Source organism: Triplophysa rosa, linkage group LG10 (genome assembly GCF_024868665.1).
Source record: "Triplophysa rosa linkage group LG10, Trosa_1v2, whole genome shotgun sequence".
Lineage (NCBI taxonomy): Eukaryota > Metazoa > Chordata > Actinopteri > Cypriniformes > Nemacheilidae > Triplophysa > Triplophysa rosa.
In genome coordinates this window covers 27,011,277-27,032,627 of record NC_079899.1, presented here as the reverse complement: position 1 = coordinate 27,032,627, position 21,351 = coordinate 27,011,277, and the positions used below count along the sequence as shown (strand labels likewise).

The 21,351-nt window shown below is 41.5% G+C and overlaps 1 protein-coding gene across 4 annotated transcripts; it reads right to left on the bottom strand.

Annotated features, from left to right (window-relative positions):
* Nucleotides 1-6,324: 6,324 nt before the first annotated feature.
* Nucleotides 6,325-15,477, bottom strand: pole2 (polymerase (DNA directed), epsilon 2). Of its 4 annotated transcripts, XM_057344767.1 has the most exons (19): nt 15,373-15,477; nt 15,118-15,218; nt 14,945-15,020; nt 14,784-14,861; nt 14,368-14,461; nt 14,075-14,149; nt 13,806-13,889; nt 13,337-13,393; nt 13,198-13,246; nt 13,047-13,119; nt 12,790-12,962; nt 12,055-12,144; nt 11,917-11,971; nt 11,727-11,786; nt 11,553-11,630; nt 11,362-11,470; nt 10,220-10,396; nt 10,050-10,117; nt 6,325-8,671 (listed from the first exon to the last, which is right to left on the bottom strand). In XM_057344767.1, the coding sequence occupies exons 1-19, from the start codon at nt 15,438-15,440 to the stop codon at nt 8,653-8,655; spliced, it is 1,584 nt and encodes a 527-aa protein (XP_057200750.1). In that variant the 5' UTR covers nt 15,441-15,477; the 3' UTR covers nt 6,325-8,652. The 4 variants fall into 4 exon arrangements, 3 of the variants coding, with proteins under 3 accessions (XP_057200750.1, XP_057200749.1, XP_057200751.1); XM_057344766.1 differs by lacking the exon at nt 6,325-8,671 and having other exon boundaries at nt 9,165-10,117; XR_008963742.1 differs by lacking the exon at nt 6,325-8,671 and having other exon boundaries at nt 10,220-10,335.
* Nucleotides 15,478-21,351: the final 5,874 nt, after the last annotated feature.

Below are 21,351 nucleotides of genomic sequence, written 5' to 3'. Positions count from 1 at the left end.
GCCAAAAAACGTTACGTTGCAACCTGTAGAAACCTAAACTGAGGCAGTTTACTTGTTTCAGTACGCTATTTCATGAGACTACAGAACACTTGTGATGAGTGCTTGTGCCATCTTTAAAAACACAAGAAGAAACAATTTACATGCTCGCAGACCAGCAATAACATTCAACACGCACACCAGAACTACAAAAACCTTCAACAGTCAAGACCTACAGTCACATCCAGCACACTCACCAGATCTGCAATAACATTTAACATACTCACCAGGCCTGCAGACACTGGAAGAATCACAAGACCTTACCAGCACTGTAGAAACCTTAGACTTCACTGATGTGTAGAAACCACATACTAACCCAACATGCAAAAACATCCCAACTCGCTCACTACACCTGTAGATGCTGGCCATACCACAAGACCTTACCCAGTGTGTAAAAACATACCACAAACCCTACACTTATCCAACCTGTAGAAAAACACCACTCCATAAGGCTACAGAATGGTATTGCATGTTACTTCAAAGACATCTGTTGCAGACACATGGAGAACGGGCTACTGTTGATGGATCTGTAGAACTGAAAGAGATACAAAAGACAAGTAGCCAAAAAAAACGTTACTTTAACCCGTAGAAACCTAAACTGAGGCAAAGTTTACTTGCTTCAGTAGTCCATTTCATGAGACTACAGAACACACAACGCTTGTGATGAGTGCTTGTGCCATCTTTAAAAACAACTTGCAGCATACCAGCAATAACATTCGACATGCACACCAGAACTGCAAAAACCTTCAACGGTCAAGACCTTCAGTCACATCCAGCATGCTCACCAGATCTGCAAAAGCATTTAACATTCACCAGGCCAGCAGATACTGGAAGAATCACAAGACCTTACCAGCACTGTAGAAACCTTGGACTTCACTGATGTGTAGAAACCACATACTTACCCAACATGCAAAAACATCCCAACTCGCTCACCACTCCTGTAGATGCTGGCCATACCACAAGACCTTACCCAGTGTGTAACACAGAAACCCTACACTTATCCAACCTGTAGAAAAACACCAACAGACCTGTAGACCCTGGCCAACAATCATTTTACACAAATACAAAAGGAAATCCAAAAGCTTTTGCAGACATGCTATTAAATGTATGTTTGTTACATCAAAATTATTTTACGTGGTGGAAAGAACGTTAAAGAAAATGACAAAACATAAGCAGCAGAAACATTTCCTTTAGGAAACATGCTACTATTAAACCACAAAGAACATTTAATTCAGCAAAAACACATCATTACATTAAGAGATGTAAACACAAGTAAAAGTCTGTGATAAATGTGTGTTGTGCTAATGGAGGAGAGTAATTGTTATAAAACTGCTCTTAGCCTCAGGGGTTAGATATCCAAATGCAGCTTCAATCCACAAACGATAAAGGCAATGGTCAGGGCAGGCAGAAAACAGGCATATACAATGAAACTGGCAATGGTCTGGGCAGGCAGCAAAGGTTCACAAGACGGTAAATAAATCCTAAACTCTACCATAGCACACGACCAGAATTGCAGTTAACCACTAAACAAGACTTCGCAGAAGTGAAAAACCAGGCTTATGTAGACAGGGGTAATGAGACACAGGTGACAATAGTTAGGAACAATGAGTCCATGCTAAGGATTGTGGGAATTGTAGTCCAGAGTGAATGTATAGATCTGGGGGGAGTGCCCTCTTGTGGATCTGCAGGTAGTAATGGGAGAAACAAAGCTTTTCCAAGCTTTGAATCAATTGAACCAATGAGCTCTATGCATGCGTCTCAAAAATGAGAAAACAGTTCACTTTAGCCGATGCTGTACATTGTGGCACACAGCAGTGGTATAGAGAAGTGGCGTTCTACTGTAAAGTAAATGTTTTTTTGATAACAACCTCTTTTGAAATGGATCTTTGCTCATAATTCCTCATCCTCCACCACCACTGAAAATGGCTGTAATTCTTTGATCATCTGCATTGTGTAAATATTAATAGTGTGTTCACATCACATCAAATTTCTTCTTTAATCACTTTTGTCTTTAAGATGTCCAGAAGATTCATTGTGATGCATTTCATACATACCTTATCTATGAACATCACCTCCATCAGATGTATGTCTAGTCAATAAATCAGGGCGTTTGGGAGTGCATGTGTTTCAACTTTGATGAGGTGATGTCTTGTTTCTGCTTATAGTACAATTTGTGTAGATTTAATGGTTGGTTATCTTAGAATGTGTGTAGCTGAATTCTCATTACCAGCTGTAGGACTGTGATGAAAGTGAAAGTCGTTTAGAGTGGAGCTCAGTCAAACGTTTACAATCTCTGATAACCAAACACTACTCCAGTGGCTCTTCCTCTTCTCTAAGGAAGGACTCGCCCCTTTTGTGGCATATTTCTTTGGGCGCAGGTTATTAAAAGTCATATACCTGGGAAGTAGAGGGCTGTAGTCCGATTCCAGCCGTTCTCTGTAGTCCTTGAAAAGCTAATTTTGTTAAAGACAATATCTCGCATGGCATTGAACTTTGAGCTTTATTATTTTGCAGATATTGTTTATGCTCTAACAGCAACATTACACACTAACTAAAGGTTGAAAATGGGATCGCGGGGAATGGGACCTTTAAATATACTTTGACATTCTAATAATTTCACATTCATCACTTCCCAGCCAACATGTACATGTGGGCCCCATATGGTTTATAGTGGGGCTACATAGGTATCAAGTGGGCATGGTCCCAATTTGGGCATTTTATATGGGGCCCGCTCGGTTAAGCTAAATAGGTCACACATGGGCTCCCTATATAGGTCCCATATGGGTCATTTATGGGAAATAAGTGTATGGGTGCCAAATGAGTTCCACATGTAGGGCCATCGTGGACAACCCATATTGTTCTCACATGGGCAAACACAATCAATCTCATATAGGCTGCCCATGTGGGCCCAAGGTAGTACTCGCATGGTTGATCTGTATATGGGTTCTGAATGGGTAAACACATATGGGGACCTCATGGCCAACCCATATGAGTCAGACATGACCAAACACAATCAGTCCCATATAGGCTGCCCACATGGGCCCAAGGTAGGACTTACATGGTTGATCTGTATATGGGTTCTGAATGGGAGAACACATATTGAACCCTCAGGGCCTACCCATATGGATCTCACATGGGCAAACACAATCAGTTCCAAATAGGCTAATCACATGGGCCCAAGTTAGGACTCACATAGGTGATGTCTATATGGGTTCTGATTGGGAAAACACATATTGGACCCTAATGGCCAACCCATATGGATCGCACATGAGCAAACACAATCAGTCCCATATAGGCTGCCCACAAGGGCCCAAGGTAAGACTCACATAGGTGATCTCTAAATGGGTTCTAAATCGGAAAACACATATTGGGCCCTCATGGACAACCCATGCAGGTCTCACATGGGCAAACACAATGAACCCCATATAGGTTGCTCACATGGGCTCAAGGTAGGACCCACATAGGTAATCTATATGGTTTCTGAAAGGAGAAACACACACACTGCATAAATGAAAAATATGTTTCCATGAATAATCTTTTACAATTTATTTGGGACCTTCCCATTTTTACTAAAAGTTGTTTTTATATTATTTTTAATAACTGAAGCTGTCAGTCAGTTCAAAACTAATTAAACTGTCAAAACTGCACAACCAATCTTTTATTTACATTGTGTCTCCACTTTTGATATACTCAGAGGATTTCTTAGAGTGCAGAACTCATTCTGCGTTTTGAGAGATACTGGGCAGATTCTCATTATGGCAGCCACCCTGCCATAGTCAGTCGACGCCCCTGACTTAACACCTCTATCATGTTTATGAGTGCACCATCAGGGATAGATTGAACAACCATGGTGTTCATGGAGTTGCAAGGAGACAGGCACTGCTCTCCAAACAGAACATTGCTATCCGCCTAAAGATCATGTGGACAATGTGGTCCAAAATTTTTTTTGGACATATGGGCTACAATTCTGCAAAGTCATTGAGAAGAAGTTAGTTGCAGGTATATTGCTGTACAAAGGAAGTCACATCCAGATAAGGGGCGCCTGGGCACATTTTGAAACCTAAAGCCTGGTTCGATTGACTAGTCACTAGTGTGAGCACTCACAACCGCGCTCCGGAACAGTTCTCTTACTGTGCCCTGGCCTGATTGGAAGAGGTGGGCTCGAGCGCAGTTTGGTTTCGGAAAGGGGTAGTGTGAGCGTAAACCATGTTGTAAATTATGCCACTGTTTATATCCTCCCTGAAGTTCAGCTGTCACTATAAAAAATAACAATCGCGCTTTGGCACAGTTGAGAGCAACCGGGCCAAGTGTGAGCATGCTGTTAAAGAGTTCACCTTTGCCACTAACAGACATAATACTGGATCCTTTTTCTCAAAAAAAAAAAAGAAATATAAACTGTTATCTCATTTTTAAATTGGGTGCTCTCTGCTTTCAGTATTTATCTGAACGACTGATAATGTTTTGGGTTACATTTATGCAAACATACAGAAAATCCTTAAGGGTTCACAAACATTTAAGCACCACTAGTGCATATGTCTTTTCTTTACTTTTACTTATTGCATTACTTATACACAAGCACGTACATGCACAAGAAGCATATACATAAAGTATGCATATGGTGGTATATAGACCTTGCTAAATGAACACTTTTATTGCCATGTGACCCTATATTTCTGACAGAAAGTGAAAGGTGGGAAGATTGGAGAGCACCAGTTTACTTTAAGAACCGTTTTTGTCTAATCCAAGTAAAAGTTTAACATATCGTATGTAACTGTAAATAAAGTATTTTTACTGAACATACATTGTTTACAATCGTATTCCATTTGATATCTTATTGTGTGCACTGTTTAGACAGATATGTTCACACAGTGCAAGCTGTTTAAACAAAGACATCCACTCCACTTATAATAAAAACTAGTAAGTAATTTAGCACTGTTGTCCCTGGCTGCATTTTAGGCAAAAGCAGCATTTTTACTATGAACAAATATACGTGACCTTGCATGTGAAACCTGAAGTCTCATGCAGTTTTTAATGAATGAGAATCAAAGTTTGATTTAATCCATTAATTCACTATGATTTCAATCTTTGATATGCCCTTAGTTAATATTAAAGACAACAAAATATATCAATAATGAAGTTATATTTTCACAATGTTCTTATTAGGGATTATTTAAATGGTAAATCACAAAAAAATTACTTTAGATCGGTTTTCACAGTCAGTATCAGATACTAAATGTAGAGTACAAAAACTGTTGACTCATATTTTTTGTCCCATTTCTGTTTTTCTGTTTTATACCATGTGAGTGATTTGAATTTTGAAATATAAAGTTTCTCTACATGTATTAAATAAGACAGGACATGCATCCTATAGGGATGCAGAAGCTTTATTCAACAATAATCAAGCACTGACCTCAAAAATATTAAAGGACTGTAACCTGGCCAGAGTATGCACACAATTAACACAAACATTGCAAAAAGGAGGCCAAGGATTACTAGTGTCAAGTAAGCTACACTATATTTACAAAGAACAACTCTTTCTATTGAACAGGTTTGATTACTTAAGTCATTTTATTTTTCTTAATGGTCATTTTAAGATTTTATCAAATCTTAAAGTTACAGTATATAATGATATTCTAGGCGATAGTGTGCTTCTAATTTCTTAGCAACAGCTTGGACAGGGCCCTTTTCTATTTCAACATAACAATGCCTCTGTGTCCAGACAAGTGTATAAGGCAAAGTAAAAAAATAAATGATTGATTCAGTCAGTGTGAAAGAACTTGTCTGGACTGCATGAAGCCAAGTCCTGATCCCAGCTGAATACCTTTAGTGTGACTTTAAATGCAGACCTTGAGCCAAAAACTCATCACCAAACACCAATGACTTGTACATGGATACAGAATAGAACGTTTCATTGGATGCGCACGCTGGGACTGCAGTTAACTTCCAGTCTGTGTTTGGCTAGTGTCTAATATAAATATTTATATTTTACTTAATTTATGTTAATATTAATTTTTCTGTAGGTCCTGTAGTTTGGTCGCATTTAAAGAAACCGTATGGTACATTGACATCTAGTGGTTGAGCATGGTATGCAGTCTAACTTCACAATATTGGAGAGACATATTTTTCTGTACATCATTTTAGAACAGAAAAAGACACTTCCAAAAATGTTGCAACAGAGATGGAAACACAATTTTAAATACATGAATTGTTTCCATCTCTGTTGCCACAGTTTTGGAAGTGACTTTTTCTGTTCTAAAATGATGTACCCATATATAAAAGTAATTGGTGTAACATTAATTTATTGGTGTTTATTGGTAAATAATTGGTGTTCGTTTTAATTAAGCGCTGAATATGACATCAATGTTCCGTGAGATCGAGCGTTTGATTTGCGCAACACAGAATGAAGTCAAACACACACTTTAGTTTGGAGACAAGAGGGAGTGCACGAGCTCTCTGCTCGCTCACTTATCACAAGCCCATCATTCACTACTCATAAATCACATGAAATGTAAAACTAAATCTTTGGCGGGACAAAAATTTGTTTTACTCACTGGCACCAATCCAACCCTTATAAAAAACGATCGCATTGGCAAGCATTTTGGTTGCAGTCTAGAGCCCTGGTAAGTGAATATGGGTGTTAGTTGGAATACCAAAACTGTTTGAGTCTATTTTACTTGGTCTTTTTGCTTTCCAAATTGTAACTCAGAATTGTACGCTCTTTTAACTTAACCACACAGAAATTCTTGTCTACACACTGTTTTTCAGCCAATGTATAATTTCTCCTTCAAGGACCCAACGTTTTCTAACATCTTGTCTTGAACCATCTTGTTTTTCTCATCCGACTAGGATGGAAGGTAGGTTGGAAGTTTGCTTTAATAATATATTCAATAATGCAATGTTTGAATATGTGTTTCAGTTGTTTTTAAACAGGAAGGCAATGAAATAATAGAGTTTTGAACTTGCGCGACCTTACATTTGCGACGTACAGGCTGGTAACGCTAACACCCTATCTGCCCCGCATGTGAGCAGCACGATGCGACGTGACATAGGACTATAGAACTCATTATAAACAGAAATGCTGTCCTCACGACAAACACCTTGTTCTTGATATTTTTTATTGTTGCATCACATTGCGCCGAACACGTGTTGTAGACAAGGTGTAAGTTACTTCACTGAATATTTTCTGAATACTAGATGTTGCACACTGTATATACATTTGTTTGGGAGAAATGTATTCAGTTTAGACGTTGGGAGCATATGTTTAGTAGATATATCATTTTTAACATCTATCAAAGTGCAGTGCAAGGTACTTGAGATGCAGTGCGGGAAGCACGTGAGAAGTGGGACAAAAAGCGATCAAGGCTGATAGGATTTCTGCATTTTGACTCGTTAACTATAATTGATTAATCTATTTCTTGCCCAAAATACTTTCACTTAAATATTAAATGTTATGTTTTGCTTAGTTTGTCCACAATCAGCTTCATTTGTATTAGCTCGTGTTGCGTTTGTGGTCAGACATACTAAAGCTCATCATCAATAGGGGAATTCCAGCGTTATGGATCTGACATAAAAACACTCAGAGAATGTGTTTGCTACCAATATACTGAATCATCTGTTTATATTTCACTAAGACCTTGTTGATAGTTTAAACATCAGAAAAACATCAGTCTATGCACAAGTTTTCTGTTTTGAAAGTGGTTTAAACATGTATTATATGGATGTGACAAAAAGGACACCATTTTTGGGAGACAACAAACTTTGTTGGATTTCTGTGAATTAAAATGCACAAACCTGATGCAATTATACCCAACAAATGGAGTCGCATGTGTCACATGCTAAAATGATGAGTTCTTTGTTTTTATTTTCTTCTTCATGCAAGGGGCATAACCACCGCATACAGTAAGGGGAACATGCCCACCCATAAGACTCATTTCCCCCCAAATAAATACTTCGCTTATTGACACACGATTGACAGATTCAAAGTGTTTGCCGCTGAACTGAGCAGGACAAGACTGAAAATCAATTTACACGCATGCTGTATTGAATCAGAACCCCAGTGTGAAGGTCAAGTGATGTGAGGCCAAGTATGGGGTTCTATACTCGGAATTTGTGCTCTGCATTTAACCCATCCAAGAGCACACACACAGCAGTGAGTAACACACACACACCCAGAGCAGTAAGCAGCCATTGCTGCGGCACCCAGGGAGCAGTTGGGGGGGATCGGTGCCTTGCTCAAGGGTCTCATCTCAGCCGTGGTATTGAAGGTGGAGGAGAGCGCTGATCATTCACTACCCCCACCTACAATCCATGCTGGTACTGAGGCTCCAACCGGCAACGTTTGGTTTACAAGCGGAGTCTCTAACCATTAGGCCACGACTACCCCCACATTTATAACATTTATGTCTTTTGCAGGTTTACATGTTTAACAGTGAAAGAAAGAATTGGATTGCTAGACAGCCAAAAATGTCTGTGTTGAGAAAACTAGGCTGTAAAAAATGCCACCCAAATATTTTTTCTGTTTTTATTTTCCTTAAAAAGGACTAAACACTTTGAGTTGATACAAATACAACAATGAAAAACATGACATCAGGGTTCTTTTCCAGTGTCTTGTCAGCTTTAAAGCCCTTGCAGTTTGCTGTAAAGAAGAGAAATAAAACAGAAGTGAAGGTAATAGCCAGGCCCGGATTAAGAATTCAGGGGCCCCTGGGCACAAGTGTCTTGTAGACCCCCCCCACATACATAAACATATTCATTTTTCTAAGAATAAAAGGGCAGACTTTGTCAATGATTATACTATAAGAGTAATTTGTCCATTTGTTCAACTTTATTTGTGTAACAAGCACTTCGCGACTCACGTTCTTATGTAAGCGTGTAATGGTAAACAGCATTAACGAATATTAGTTATACTGTTACGAGTCTGTGTAAGTAAACATTTTGCAATGTATGTAAAAGCACTCTGGATTTTCTAATAACTTAGGCTAAAAATCGGTAAATTAAGGCAGATAGACCTGATCAACATCAATATAAAATTCATTATTGGCGAAGACACACCAAATACATGTAAAAAAAACTCTTACCTTTTTAAGATTTTAAAGACAACCGTGAGGGTATTCTAACTTAACCTATATCTTATATTCACCACAATAAAGCCGTTCTCATTTACATCTTTTCAGTTTCTATAAAAAGCGGCGATTTTGGCTATATTCTTTCACACAGCCTCTGTCATGGTAACCATGTGCATATTTACAGACGAAATGGGTTCATGTTTACACATTCAAACAGTCGATAACAGTGACAGGTTGTTGGAAATGCTGTTTTGTACTCATTTTATTCAGGAGTCACCTGTGGAATGTGCTGCTTCTTCCTGCCGCTCAATGAGACGATCCCTGCGCGGGGAAAGAGAGACCTTGCGCTCGCGGGGGACATTTTCCCACTGAAAGCTAAAGTTTATCGGAAAGTCGCTTGATTTATCGCATTGTGCTTCTGAACAAAAGCTGCTAAAGGGCTTGTAAAAGTTATTAAATCAAGAGACAGACTTGCGTACGTTAGAAACACGGTTTTGTGTGCGCACTTTTGTGTGTTCGGCCAGAGAGGCACACGGCAGAATGAATATAGCGAAAACATTTTCTCCCCCTTTCTTGGGCCCCAAGCACTCATGGGCCCCTGGGCCTGTGCCCATAATGCCCATTGGATAATCCGGCCCTGGTAATAGCCCAAGGCCTTTAAGGAGCGGTTACCCAGACAGGGCTTGAGACCAGTCCCAAACTAACTTAAATGTTAGAGGTGTCTTGATAAAAACAACTTACACTGACACGTCTTAAAAAAGATCACTGTGATTGTTTTGTCTCAAGATGCACACAGTAATGTTTTTTATAAAGTATGTTTTTAAAAACGACTTAAATATCCTAGTTTAACTAAGGCCTAGTCCTGATTTAAACTAATACCTGTCCGGGATTCCGCCCCTAAATCTGTAAACATTCAGGAGGACTTTGATTGTGTTCATTAAGTCATACCTGTCTTCAGCAGTTCTGTTGGAAGGATAATACACCTTAAAGCTAAAGCCACTTCTTGGGAAAGAGCCCTGCAAAAGAAAGAGAGCAACAGATTTCATCATGTGTATCAGTATCACACACTGAATGATCAGCCACGTAAATTTATTTCAAGTTCAAAGACATAAATGTACCGGGTTGATGCACAGACAGTCCGTGTTGGAGATGTTGAATGGGTCGTATTTGTCAGCGAAGATGATGACATCAGGCACAGGATAGACCCTTAGGGTGTGGTCATACGCCCAGTACACTGGGCAGACATACAGAGGGAGAGGAGTCAGGTGACCCTGTGACAAGATGGTCTTCACAAACTGTTGAACAAATGCAAGGTCAACTTTACTGCCATCTCATCTGAAAGTCATCTGGAATACAGTAACTGGCAAATATATGCCTGCTTTTTTATTATTTAAAAAATTGGTCTGTTCACATCTAAAGAAAGCAATTCTCATTGGGTGACATCTGATGTATATAAAGAAACACATTTCTCAGATAATTTTTTTTCCACTCAGATGTGTTTTGTAAAGCTTCTTTACTATTAAAGCTCTGCTGTTTGGTAAAAATGCTTCATTCTAAAAACGTGCTACAGAAGTGAAACTGAACATAATTTCCCAAATTATTATTGATGATAAAGAAAAACAAAGACTTTCAGAATCATTTACATTTAGACATTTGGCAGACTCTATCTGATGTCAAACCCATGACTTTTGCGTTGCAACAACAATACTCTACCAATCAAGCTACAGGAACACTCAGTTCATTCCATGTTGTTCTGTGACCTCTGGTGTGTGCAGAAGTCTGTGACGTAACATTACAAATGTTCTGAAACACCTGGCCAGAACTATGTGCAATTGTGAACAAATACGAAAAGAGGTTTAAAATTAAAACTTCACTTGACTGATAAAGATATTCTCTGTTTATTCTCAATGTAGTTGTCGTTTTTGAAAAATGACCGACCAAAAAATACACAAGTGTCACATACAGTTTTTGTTCGAGCAACTGTCTCACACTGCCATTCTGAACATCTATTTGATTGTTTTTAATATTCAGAGAATACATCTATATAAAAAATAATTCTGTACTTCTTCCTTTTTAAGCACCTTTATTTGAATTGACTCGGAAATTAAAAAACATCCCAAGAAATTTGTGTCGAGAGCAAAAACAATCATGACATAAGTCATATTTTCACTAGTGGCCTCAGATGTTTGGATGGTGTGAACTTTAATGTTCAGGATACCAACACAGAAAGAAATGACAGGAAAACAAACATCTAACTCACATGGCTTGGAATGTCCAAGTTGGTGCCGGGGACTCGTACACAGTTCCTGCACATCTTGTTGACGAGATCTTCTCGAATCACTACAATCTCTTGACTGCAGTACTGAATCCTGTTGATGAGGGTGAATGAAACTCAAATCAGACCATGCAAACACACACACATACATACAAAGGAAGAGTCCATCCAGATACCTGCAGGGGTTGGTGGTGAACACAGAGAAGGGAACTCGCTGTGTGAATTCTTCTGTGATGTGCTCAGCCAGAGGAGGTCTGTGATCACAAACACAATCGTTTTCATTCAGTGAAGTAAAGAGTTTCAGTGTTTGATAAAAACTGACATACAGTAACCAATGGAAAGTAAAATACCTGGGTAATACAGCGCCAGGTCCTGGGTCTTGTGGGCCAGGAACAAACACAAAACGACTGCTGCAAGAACACATTCAAAGCGGGTCAAATGAGTCCATAACACAACCTTCATGTGAGAAAGAAAAAACACTTCACTGCATTAGAAATACACTACGCTTGCAGGGTTATGAGAGACTAAGGAGAGTCTTACCTTTTGTGAATGCTGGGATACTCACAAATGAGGTCAGCAAGTGCTTTAAAAGACTCTAAAAACAACATATAGTTTGTTTAACTCTTGTCACTTTAGAATAAATGAATGCAGGAACAAATGTTCTTAAATGAAACAAACCTTTGAGTGCTTTTATTTGGTTTTTACCATATGGTGCATAAGAGAAATTCCCACAAAATATGAAGCATGTGGGTGGCATAGCAGAATACCCTGCAAAAGCACATTTGAGTTATTCAGAAAACAACTTCAACTCTGATCATTCAGATTTCTTTTTTCATTTATCAACTGTATTTATATATTTCCTGCATGTTTGTCAAGTGCTTGACAAACACATTTTAGCCCACAAAGCTGTTCTGTGGAGTGATTCTGTGATTCTATAATTACAGCCGTGTGTGAAATGTGTCTTTACTAACAGTGTTATTTCAGTGCACTCAATGAATCGGATAAGTTACAATGAAATAATACATTGACTGAAACTCTAAATTAAGTGAGGAAAAATCAATGTTACATCGACTGGCTGCTAGCTCAGTTATTAAACTGAAGTGACGTGTGGTCGTGTACCATCTCCTTTAATTGGAATAAGTGCTCTGCATTTCACCCAACCAGATGCACACACACAGCTGTATTGACCATACACACACCCTTACCCCCCGTGGAGTAATTACAGCTTAGGTGCCTTGCTCAAGAGCACTTCAACTGCCCCTCCTAACCCATAATAATAGCTCATCACTTATAATAACAGGGTAGTTGGTAGAGAAAATGTTCTAAATCTAACTCATTCTGGATAAAAGTGTCTGCTAAATGAATACATGTACAGTAAAACTGTTCCAACATTTGACATGGTTTTGTTTTCACCTGCAAACATGGTGTGAATCTTCTCCAGTACCTCCACACTGTCCAACCACACATCTGACACGACAACAAACATGGCGTCTTCATTCTCCTCCTCCAGCTGCTTCAGTTTGGCTGACGTCTTGACCGCGGTAGTTGACGGACCACCAAAGAAGTTTATATTGCCATAATATGCCCTGAACAGTGGACATAGAAAAGCAAAAGCTAGCGAGACGTAGAATGATGTTGGTTAAATGATGGGTCATCTAGTATATCCTAACCTGGTGATAGAAGAGGGTTCTGTGGGTGGGAACCCAAAAGCATTAACGTGAAACACAGAATCCTCGTACCATCCTGCAAATGGGAAAAACTTGACGTGAAACTTTTCCACAATCCAGGGAAAGAACAAACATACGTTTCTTGTGGACTCACCCTCTGCCAGGACAAAACAAGACTCTGTGTACAGACCACTGTGAAACTGGTATGACCAGCATTAAGGAACAAACAGATACCATTCTGCGACAGGATGGAGACACTTAAACATGTTTCATGATACACATGGGAAGGATATTGCCTTTGAGATATTCAGCTGCACCGTACCACTGGGATCCTCCAGGTAAAACTTTCCCTGAAAGTGCCACAAAATTATCCGACCAATATAAATACAACTTTCTAAAGTGCTCTGATAAAGCCATCGGGTTCCTGACACGCAGGTCTCTATGGGTGTTGTGTGCACTCACTGTAGCTGGTGAATGTAATATTGTGTATTTTAGCATGAACTAATCGAACACCCATTGTCATAGAGGCGGTTTAAGCCAGGAGCAGGCCTTTATAAATTACCTTTTAGAAATATGACTTGATACAAAACATTAACTGATGTGCAGCACCTTGAGACTAAACAATATCACTGATATATTTTAAGATCTGTCTGTGTAAGCTGCTTTTATCTCAAACACGCATTTTAGTCTGGGACTTTCTTTTATTTTCATTACGATGTAAACTTTCAGTTCTGACAGCGTTATTAACAGGTGTGTGAATACCTCTTTCAGCTGTGTGATCATTCCCAGAACAATCACCTCACCGAGTTTAGCCGTGCTGCCCAAAAGAGCCTCTACTGTCTTCAGCTGTAAGTCCAATATGAACCTTATTACAATCACATCCATCCATTCATCAGAGTATCAAAACACAGAAGTGTAATGGTGGGTGAACATCAGCGTACAATAATATACAACATATACACGAGACAAAGTACACACAAAATACAGAATATACACACTAAAACAAGCTTGGAAGTCATGTTTATTTTTACCTGGAATTTATTTCTTCCTTCTTCTGGAGCTGAACCAATCACAGGAGGGGTGAAAAGTTCATGTCTGTGCGTCCGCTGTTATACAGAACAACATAAAGACGTAGAGTAATTACATACAGTAATGATGAGATGATTTGGGCCGCATGCATTCCTGTCATTATTTATTATTATATAATTATTTTAAAAGATTAGTATTATTGTAATAAATACCAAATATCAATTAATAAACTTCAGTGTCGATGAAGCACAGTAGTGAAATGATGGAGTACATAAACAAAAGCAAAGACTCTTGCCTGCTGTAAGATGGTGTATCGCTCTCTGAAGAGCTCCGCTTTATCTCTGGATTGACCACAGAGTTTGGGGGTCCGATGGGTTGTCATGCTAATACTGTAAAAAATAAAAGCCAGAGGTCATATTTGAGGTGCTATAAGGTAAACTAAACGGTTAAACGTAATTCAATCTTATCTGAATAAACAATTCAAATGTCATGTGTAACCAGTCCTACTCGCTCCGCACGGGCCTCGAACAAGCGTCGGGTCCGGATGGGAGACGGGGCTCTAACGAGGAGGCTAAAGACCGCGGCCTCGCGCCTCATGAGCTCGGGGACTGAGCACGGCTCTCTCTCGCTGGCCTCCGCTACACATGCACTTGATCTGCTATGAACATTTCATAAACTGGCAGTGGCAAGATAGGAGAAAATGATGCTTACTGTACAAATTTCTTTCTCTCTGTGCTGTAGAAGAATCGAGGCACATCAAAAGCTCCAATGATGTTGAAAACATTTTCTCTGCGATAAACAGAACATGAATGTCACTGACAGTAAACAACGTGAGCAGTGAGCGAGACCATATGCTGTAGAGAAACTCTCACATGGTCTCATCACATGACTGACTGCAGTCCTGCACGGCGGTTTCTACCACAGACACCTCAATCATGCTGGACGACACTAACAACACACAGTACAGGGAACACGTCATTATAATCATCAGCATCATCGTCTTCATCACACACACAGCATCCTCACTGTCATAGACGTATCTTACGTGGTTGTTTTTCAACTGCATCTAAGATTCGCTCGAGAACTTCATCGAGATCTGCTTCACTGACAGACTCCAGAACTTGCAGCAGATAGCGACTCGACTCACTGACCAAACAAAATAAAAACACAAATGTCATTCATGAGTGTTCATTAAGGTGCTGTCAGTGTAAGTTTAATATTCACGAGTAATATCATTATTGTTCCACACGTCCTTGTTTCTTAGTCACGAACAGTAATGTAGGATTATAATGTGACATACGGTCGCAGGATTAATCCGCGCATTTTAAACCCCGCGTTAACTTTCTGCTTCAGTTTGCGTTCGTCCATCTTCGTCTGCTCCCGCGAAATCCCCCTTTCCGACGCAACTTCCTCTTCAACGCGTTCCGTTCCGTAAACAATACGCGTCTTTCAAAATAAAAGTCACGTTTCGCGCTTTAGTGGCAAAGACATTTTCTTTATCAAATCTTTGTTTTGTACTTAAGTGTGTTACTGTTCTTTTGTAGTACATAGTATTTGTTGTTGATGTGCTTTATATAATAAATACAACATCATGAAGTGAGACTAGACAAAATCACACACGCGCGCGCGCGCGCATATTAAGTGTGTCTCCAACCACTGAGGTGTGTTACGTCTGATGTTTTAATTTAAACGTCCCTTCGTGTAATAATATGAATGTAAGAACATATGTGACCCTGGACAACAAAACCAGTCTTATGGGTAAATTTTTCGAAATTGAGATTTTTACATAATCTGAAAGATGAATAAATAGACTTTCTATTGATGTATGAGTTGTTAGAATAGGACAATATCTGGCTGAGATACGACCGTTTAGAACTCTGGAATCTTCCTGGAACTATTAAGAATAATCGTGATGTGTGAAGAAAAGCAGGTGACTCGCGAGAGAAGCGGACACACCCGGCGGCTGTGGATGGACGGTTTTTATATGTCTGGGGCGGTTATGTGGTATATAACAGCGTACAGTAAACATTATAGTATCATTATAGCGATCACAAGATAACAACAATCAGGCTAAATCTTAAATATGTTTTATGAATGAGTGGCTGTTCTGTGTTTCTCTGTTCAAGAGCACTTTTATTAATGGTGATATCAACTCTTTTTTTCAGTCAGTGTCGCACCACAAAGTTTTTTTGCCAAATAACGAACTTTGGTTGTACGACATAGAAACTGGTTTAGTAATGATATTATGAATGTTTCAACTGCGCATGTGTGTTCAGAAGAACTAACTTGAAAAAGAACATGTGCTTATAATCAAATAAATAGGCCTACTGAACTTTAGGACATGAAAATTTGCTATTAATAGAAAACAACTTGTTTTTTTTCTTTATTTGAAAGGAAAAGACAGCAGACGTGTGGAGAGATTCCTCCGGCGCTGTCAGGGACCTGTGGTTGTATTGTCAATGGACACTTGTTTATATTTGGAGTGATGATGGACAAACAAATGAAGTAAATCTTATTCCCTGTCCTCCCTGTTTTATCTGCACAAGCCACACATATAACTCTAAAAATGTTTTTTCAGCACTACTCAGTCAGTCTCCAAGACAGAAAATTTATGTGGAGGAGGCTGACCCATCAGTCGGGGTCTCTGCCTTCACCGCGAGATAAACTGTCCTGTTGGCTTTATAAAGGAAGGGTTGGATCTCAATTCTTCCAAGTTCATTTTGTCTACGTGTGGTATTTGATTCAGTTCAATGTGGTGATGTCTTCACGGGATTATCTACTTTGGGGGCTATTGTCATAGAGATGAAATAACATGCGTTATAGGTGGCCAATAAGAATACGGTGTGGTTAAGGGGCGTGGTTAAGTGGTTGCACGCCGGAAGTGATTACATGTACTGTATGTAGGCTGGTTTGAGATGTGTTAATAAAAGAGTTCTTAACAAGAAGTTTGTGATTGTGAACAAGTGCGTGTGATTTGACAGCTAGGGTCACAGCTATGGCCTCGGTGAAGGACTGGGTGGAGTCGGAGCGGGACCACACCGACTCAATAACTTGAGAAATTGTTACTCAAGTAAAAGTAAAAGTCACTATTTTAAAATTTACTTGAGTAAAAGTAAAAAAGTATGCAATGAAAAAACTACTCAAGTACCTAGTTACTTAGTTACTTTGTATCTGATTATATAGGCCTACTACATTAAATTAATATTAACGCCAATATTTTAATATTACATTTTAATCAATATTTGTATTATCATAAGCAGATATCTTTGCAATATACTAGAGAGACTAAAGAATAGACAAACACAGAAGAGACAAGCATTTCTGTAAATTTCATCTAGTCCTGATGTCAATGTAGTTTACACAACTTATTTAGAATAATAGACCATGTCAAACTAAAGCATGAACTAAACTCAGAGCATTTCCTAAGATGATCTAGAACATCTGCAGTGCTCTCTTAAATGAAATACACATTTTTGAACAAAGCTCATGTTTTCTCGTGTTGTGTCACGTGTGTGTTGTGAAACGCTCATACTTGTAAACAAACAGTAAACAGTGAACCACACGCCCATCAATAAGTTTTCTTCCTTCTGTTCTTCAAATGTATATTTCTGCAAGCCCACGTCTCTGTGTCTGACAGGTAACACGCATGTTGCGGTGTCTGACGAACAGGTCGCGCGGGTGCGCGCATATGGCGGGCATTTATCATTGCTGGCAAACAATATGACACATTTGCAGTTTTGATTGTATAGATATAGATTTATATCCACTTCATCCAACGCTCTTTGTGTTTTGCGTGTTCTTAAGTTTCGCGCTACGAGGAGTGAGTAATCCTGCTTCAGATGATTCAGATCGTGCTGCGAACTGAACAAATCATTTGAACTGATTCATTAGCCTATTCAAATGGTTTTGCCCATTGTTCAATTAATGCTTTCCAAAGAATCGACTCAAATGAATCGATCACTCGGGAATGCCCGTAAAAAGAGACGACAACTTTGAAATAAACAACGCGTTTTAAAAAGCATATTTTAAAATGAAGGAACGAAGGAACGTCGCGCAATGTAAGTTATGTAACTAAGTAAAAGTACAGAATTTCTATTAGAAATTTACAAGTAAGAGTAAAAGTACACACTTTTAATTTTACTTAAAAAGTACATATTTTCCAAAATGTTACTCAAGTAAATGTAACGAAGTAAATGTAGCGCGTTACTACCCACCTCTGGACGCTGTGAAGGACCTGAGGGCGGCGACGGACTTCACGCTGATGGCGACAAAGCGCACTGCACAGGCTATCGGCAGGTCGATGGGCTTCATGGTCGTCCTTCACCGCCATTTGTGGCTGACGCTGGCGGACCTCAAGGACGCTGACCAGAAGTCGCTGCTCAATGCTCCCATTACTCCCTCTGGTCTCTTCGGGGATGTCGTGGAGTCGGTGTCGGAACGCTTCGCAGAGGCGCAGAAGCGTGCAAAAGCCATGAGCCACGTGCTTCCTCGCCGTTCGTTGCAGCCGGTGCCGAGAGCGAGATCCTCGTCTGCTTCGCGCTCTTCCCACAGGCCTGCTAAGCAGCCCACTGCCGCGGCTTCGGCTCCCCGAGACCCTGGGCCGGACGTCCGGCCTAAGCAGTGGTCCAAGTGGTCTAAGCAGCCCCAGCTAGGAAGAAGTACGGGCAGAAGAGAGGTCATCGAGGTGATAGCGGATCGTCTTCGGCTGCCAAGCCACCTTCCTGACGGGTCTGCAGAGAGGAGGGGAGAGTTCGTGAGCGGACCGGTGCTCAAGCGGCGCCGTTTGCATCTTGTTTCCCCCGCTGTTGCGGGCGATTGTTGCAATGCTCAAAATGTTGTGTGTGTACATGTATTAAAAGCACTTACCTCCTCACAAAAGGAGCTCTCTCCCCTTCACTCACACCACAATGTGTCCCCTGCCCTGCCACGGTGCAGCGCGAAGCCACAGTTAGAATATGTTATAACCGGCATCCCCTTGCCCACGGTAGCTCCCGTGGGCGAGCGGCGGCCGAAGCCTCACGCGCTTCACATTCCCCCGCCAGTGCAATTAGCCTCGCGAGGGCAGAGCGCGTCTCCGGAATATCAGCAAGCTGTATCGCCTGAGGTAATTCGGCCGCTATGCATGTTTCTGAGTGCATGGAAATCCATTCCGGGTATCTCTCCGTGGCTGCTAAATGTGATAGAACACGGGTATTCCCTTCAGTTCAGACGCAGGCCCCCCCGCTTCAGCGGAGTTGTCCCATCACTCATATTGCCGTGCAACGCTCCGGTGCTGAGACAAGAGATTCACAGCCTGCTCGGGAAAAGAGCAATAGAGCGGGTTCCTCCAAGCGAGGTAGAGTGCGGTTTCTACAGCCGGTATTTTGTGGTGCCCAAGAGAGATGGCAGACTCCGTCCTATTTAGGATTTGAGACCCATCAACCGAGCGCTTCACAAGAGGGCGTTCAGAATGATTACGCTAAAACAGATCCTGGCGCAAGTTCGTCCCAGGGACTGGTTTGCGTCCGTGGATCTGAAGGATGCATATTTTCACGTTCAGATAGCCCAGAGCCACCGGCGCTTCCTGCGGTTCGCGTTCGACGGAGCGGCGTACCAGTTTGCTGTGCTGCCGTTCGGACTGGCATTGGCTCCACGCATGTTCTCGAAATGCGTGGACGCAGCGCTTTCCCCTCTCAGAGCGAGTGGTATGCGCATTCTGAACTATCTGGACGACTGGCTGCTTCTAGCCCATTCATGAGATGTGCTTGTCAGTCATACGCAGACGCTGCTTCATCACTTGTCATCCCTGGGGCTGCGGGTGAACATGCCGAAGAGCAAGCTCCTGCCGAGTCGGTCCATAACATATCTAGGGGTATGTTTCGACTCAGTGGAGATGCGCGTCTGCCTCTCTCAGGAGCGCTTGGAGTCCATCCAAGCACTGCAAGGCACTGCGCGCCTTCAGCCTGGACCGGTCCGTTCCGCTGAGGGTATTTCAGAGACTTCTGGGACTGATGGCGTCAGCATCACCAGTCTGCCACCTGGGTCTTTTGCACATGCGTCCTCTGCAGCTGTGGATAAAGACTCAAGTTCCACGGAGAGCATGGTCCTCGGGTCGTACGCGCGTGAGGATAACTCACAGATGCCTCAGCGCTTTGGAACCATGGTGCGACTGGAGCATGTTCAGCCAGGGCGTTCCCCTGGGGCTTGTGACAACGCGCACGGTGGTAACGACGGATGCGTCTTCCTCAGGCTGGGGTGCAGTGTGCAAAGGCAGGCCGGCGTCGGGTCTGTGGTCGCCGTCTCTGAGGAGTTGGCACATAAATCGGCTGGAGCTGATGGTGGTGTTCTTAGCTCTGCAGACTTTTCGGCCTCAGCTGATGCAGCGTCATGTATTGTTTCGCACTGACAACACGTCTGTGGTTTCGTACATCAATCGCCAAGGAGGGGTCCACTCCAGAGCCCTTTTCGAGCTGGCTGTGAGGCTGCTGCTGTGGGCAGATACTTTGATACTTTGAGTTGAACATGAATGAAGAAAGGATAAAATGTCTTAAAGTATAAGCTGACTTAAACAAAATATAGAAAAGTATGCCTAGTGACAACACTTGATATTGTGAACTGTGTGTGAAGGAAATATATATCCCCGGTCATTTGAACTGCGGAGCGGATATGCTCTCGAGGGGAGGTTTTTCCAAAGGGAAATGGAGACTTTACCCCGACTCAGTACGGATGATCTGGGATCGCTTCGGGAAGGCGGAGGTGGATCTGTTCACGACGAGCGGGAGGGAGTCCGTCTCCCCCCAGGGAGACGGACGCTCTGACGACGCGCTGGCCGGACGCCCGGCTTTACGCTTTTCCTCCGGTGAAGATTCTGCCCCTTGTGCTGGGCAAGATCAGAGAGGAGAGAGCGTCGGTGATCCTCGTTGCTCCGTTTTGGCCGAATCAGCCGTGGTTCCTGGACCTGAGAGAGTTACTGGTGTCCTCTCCGTGGCGGATTCCCCTCAGTGGCGACCTGTTATCTCAGGCGAACGGCTCGATTTGGCACCCCAACCCTGATTTGTGGAGCCTCCATGCCTGGCCGCTTCAGGGGTCTTAGAACCCTCCCTCAGAGAGTGCTTGACACTATTGCGGAGTCTCGGGCGCCTTCCACTAGACGCTTGTATGCTCTGAAATGGGATGTATTTAAGAAGTGGTGTATTGAGTGCGGTATAGACCCAGTGTCATGTCCCGTGTCTGATGTGTTACGCTTTCTACAATACAGGATGGATAATGGTGGCCTCCCGTCCACGCTGCAAAAGCTTTG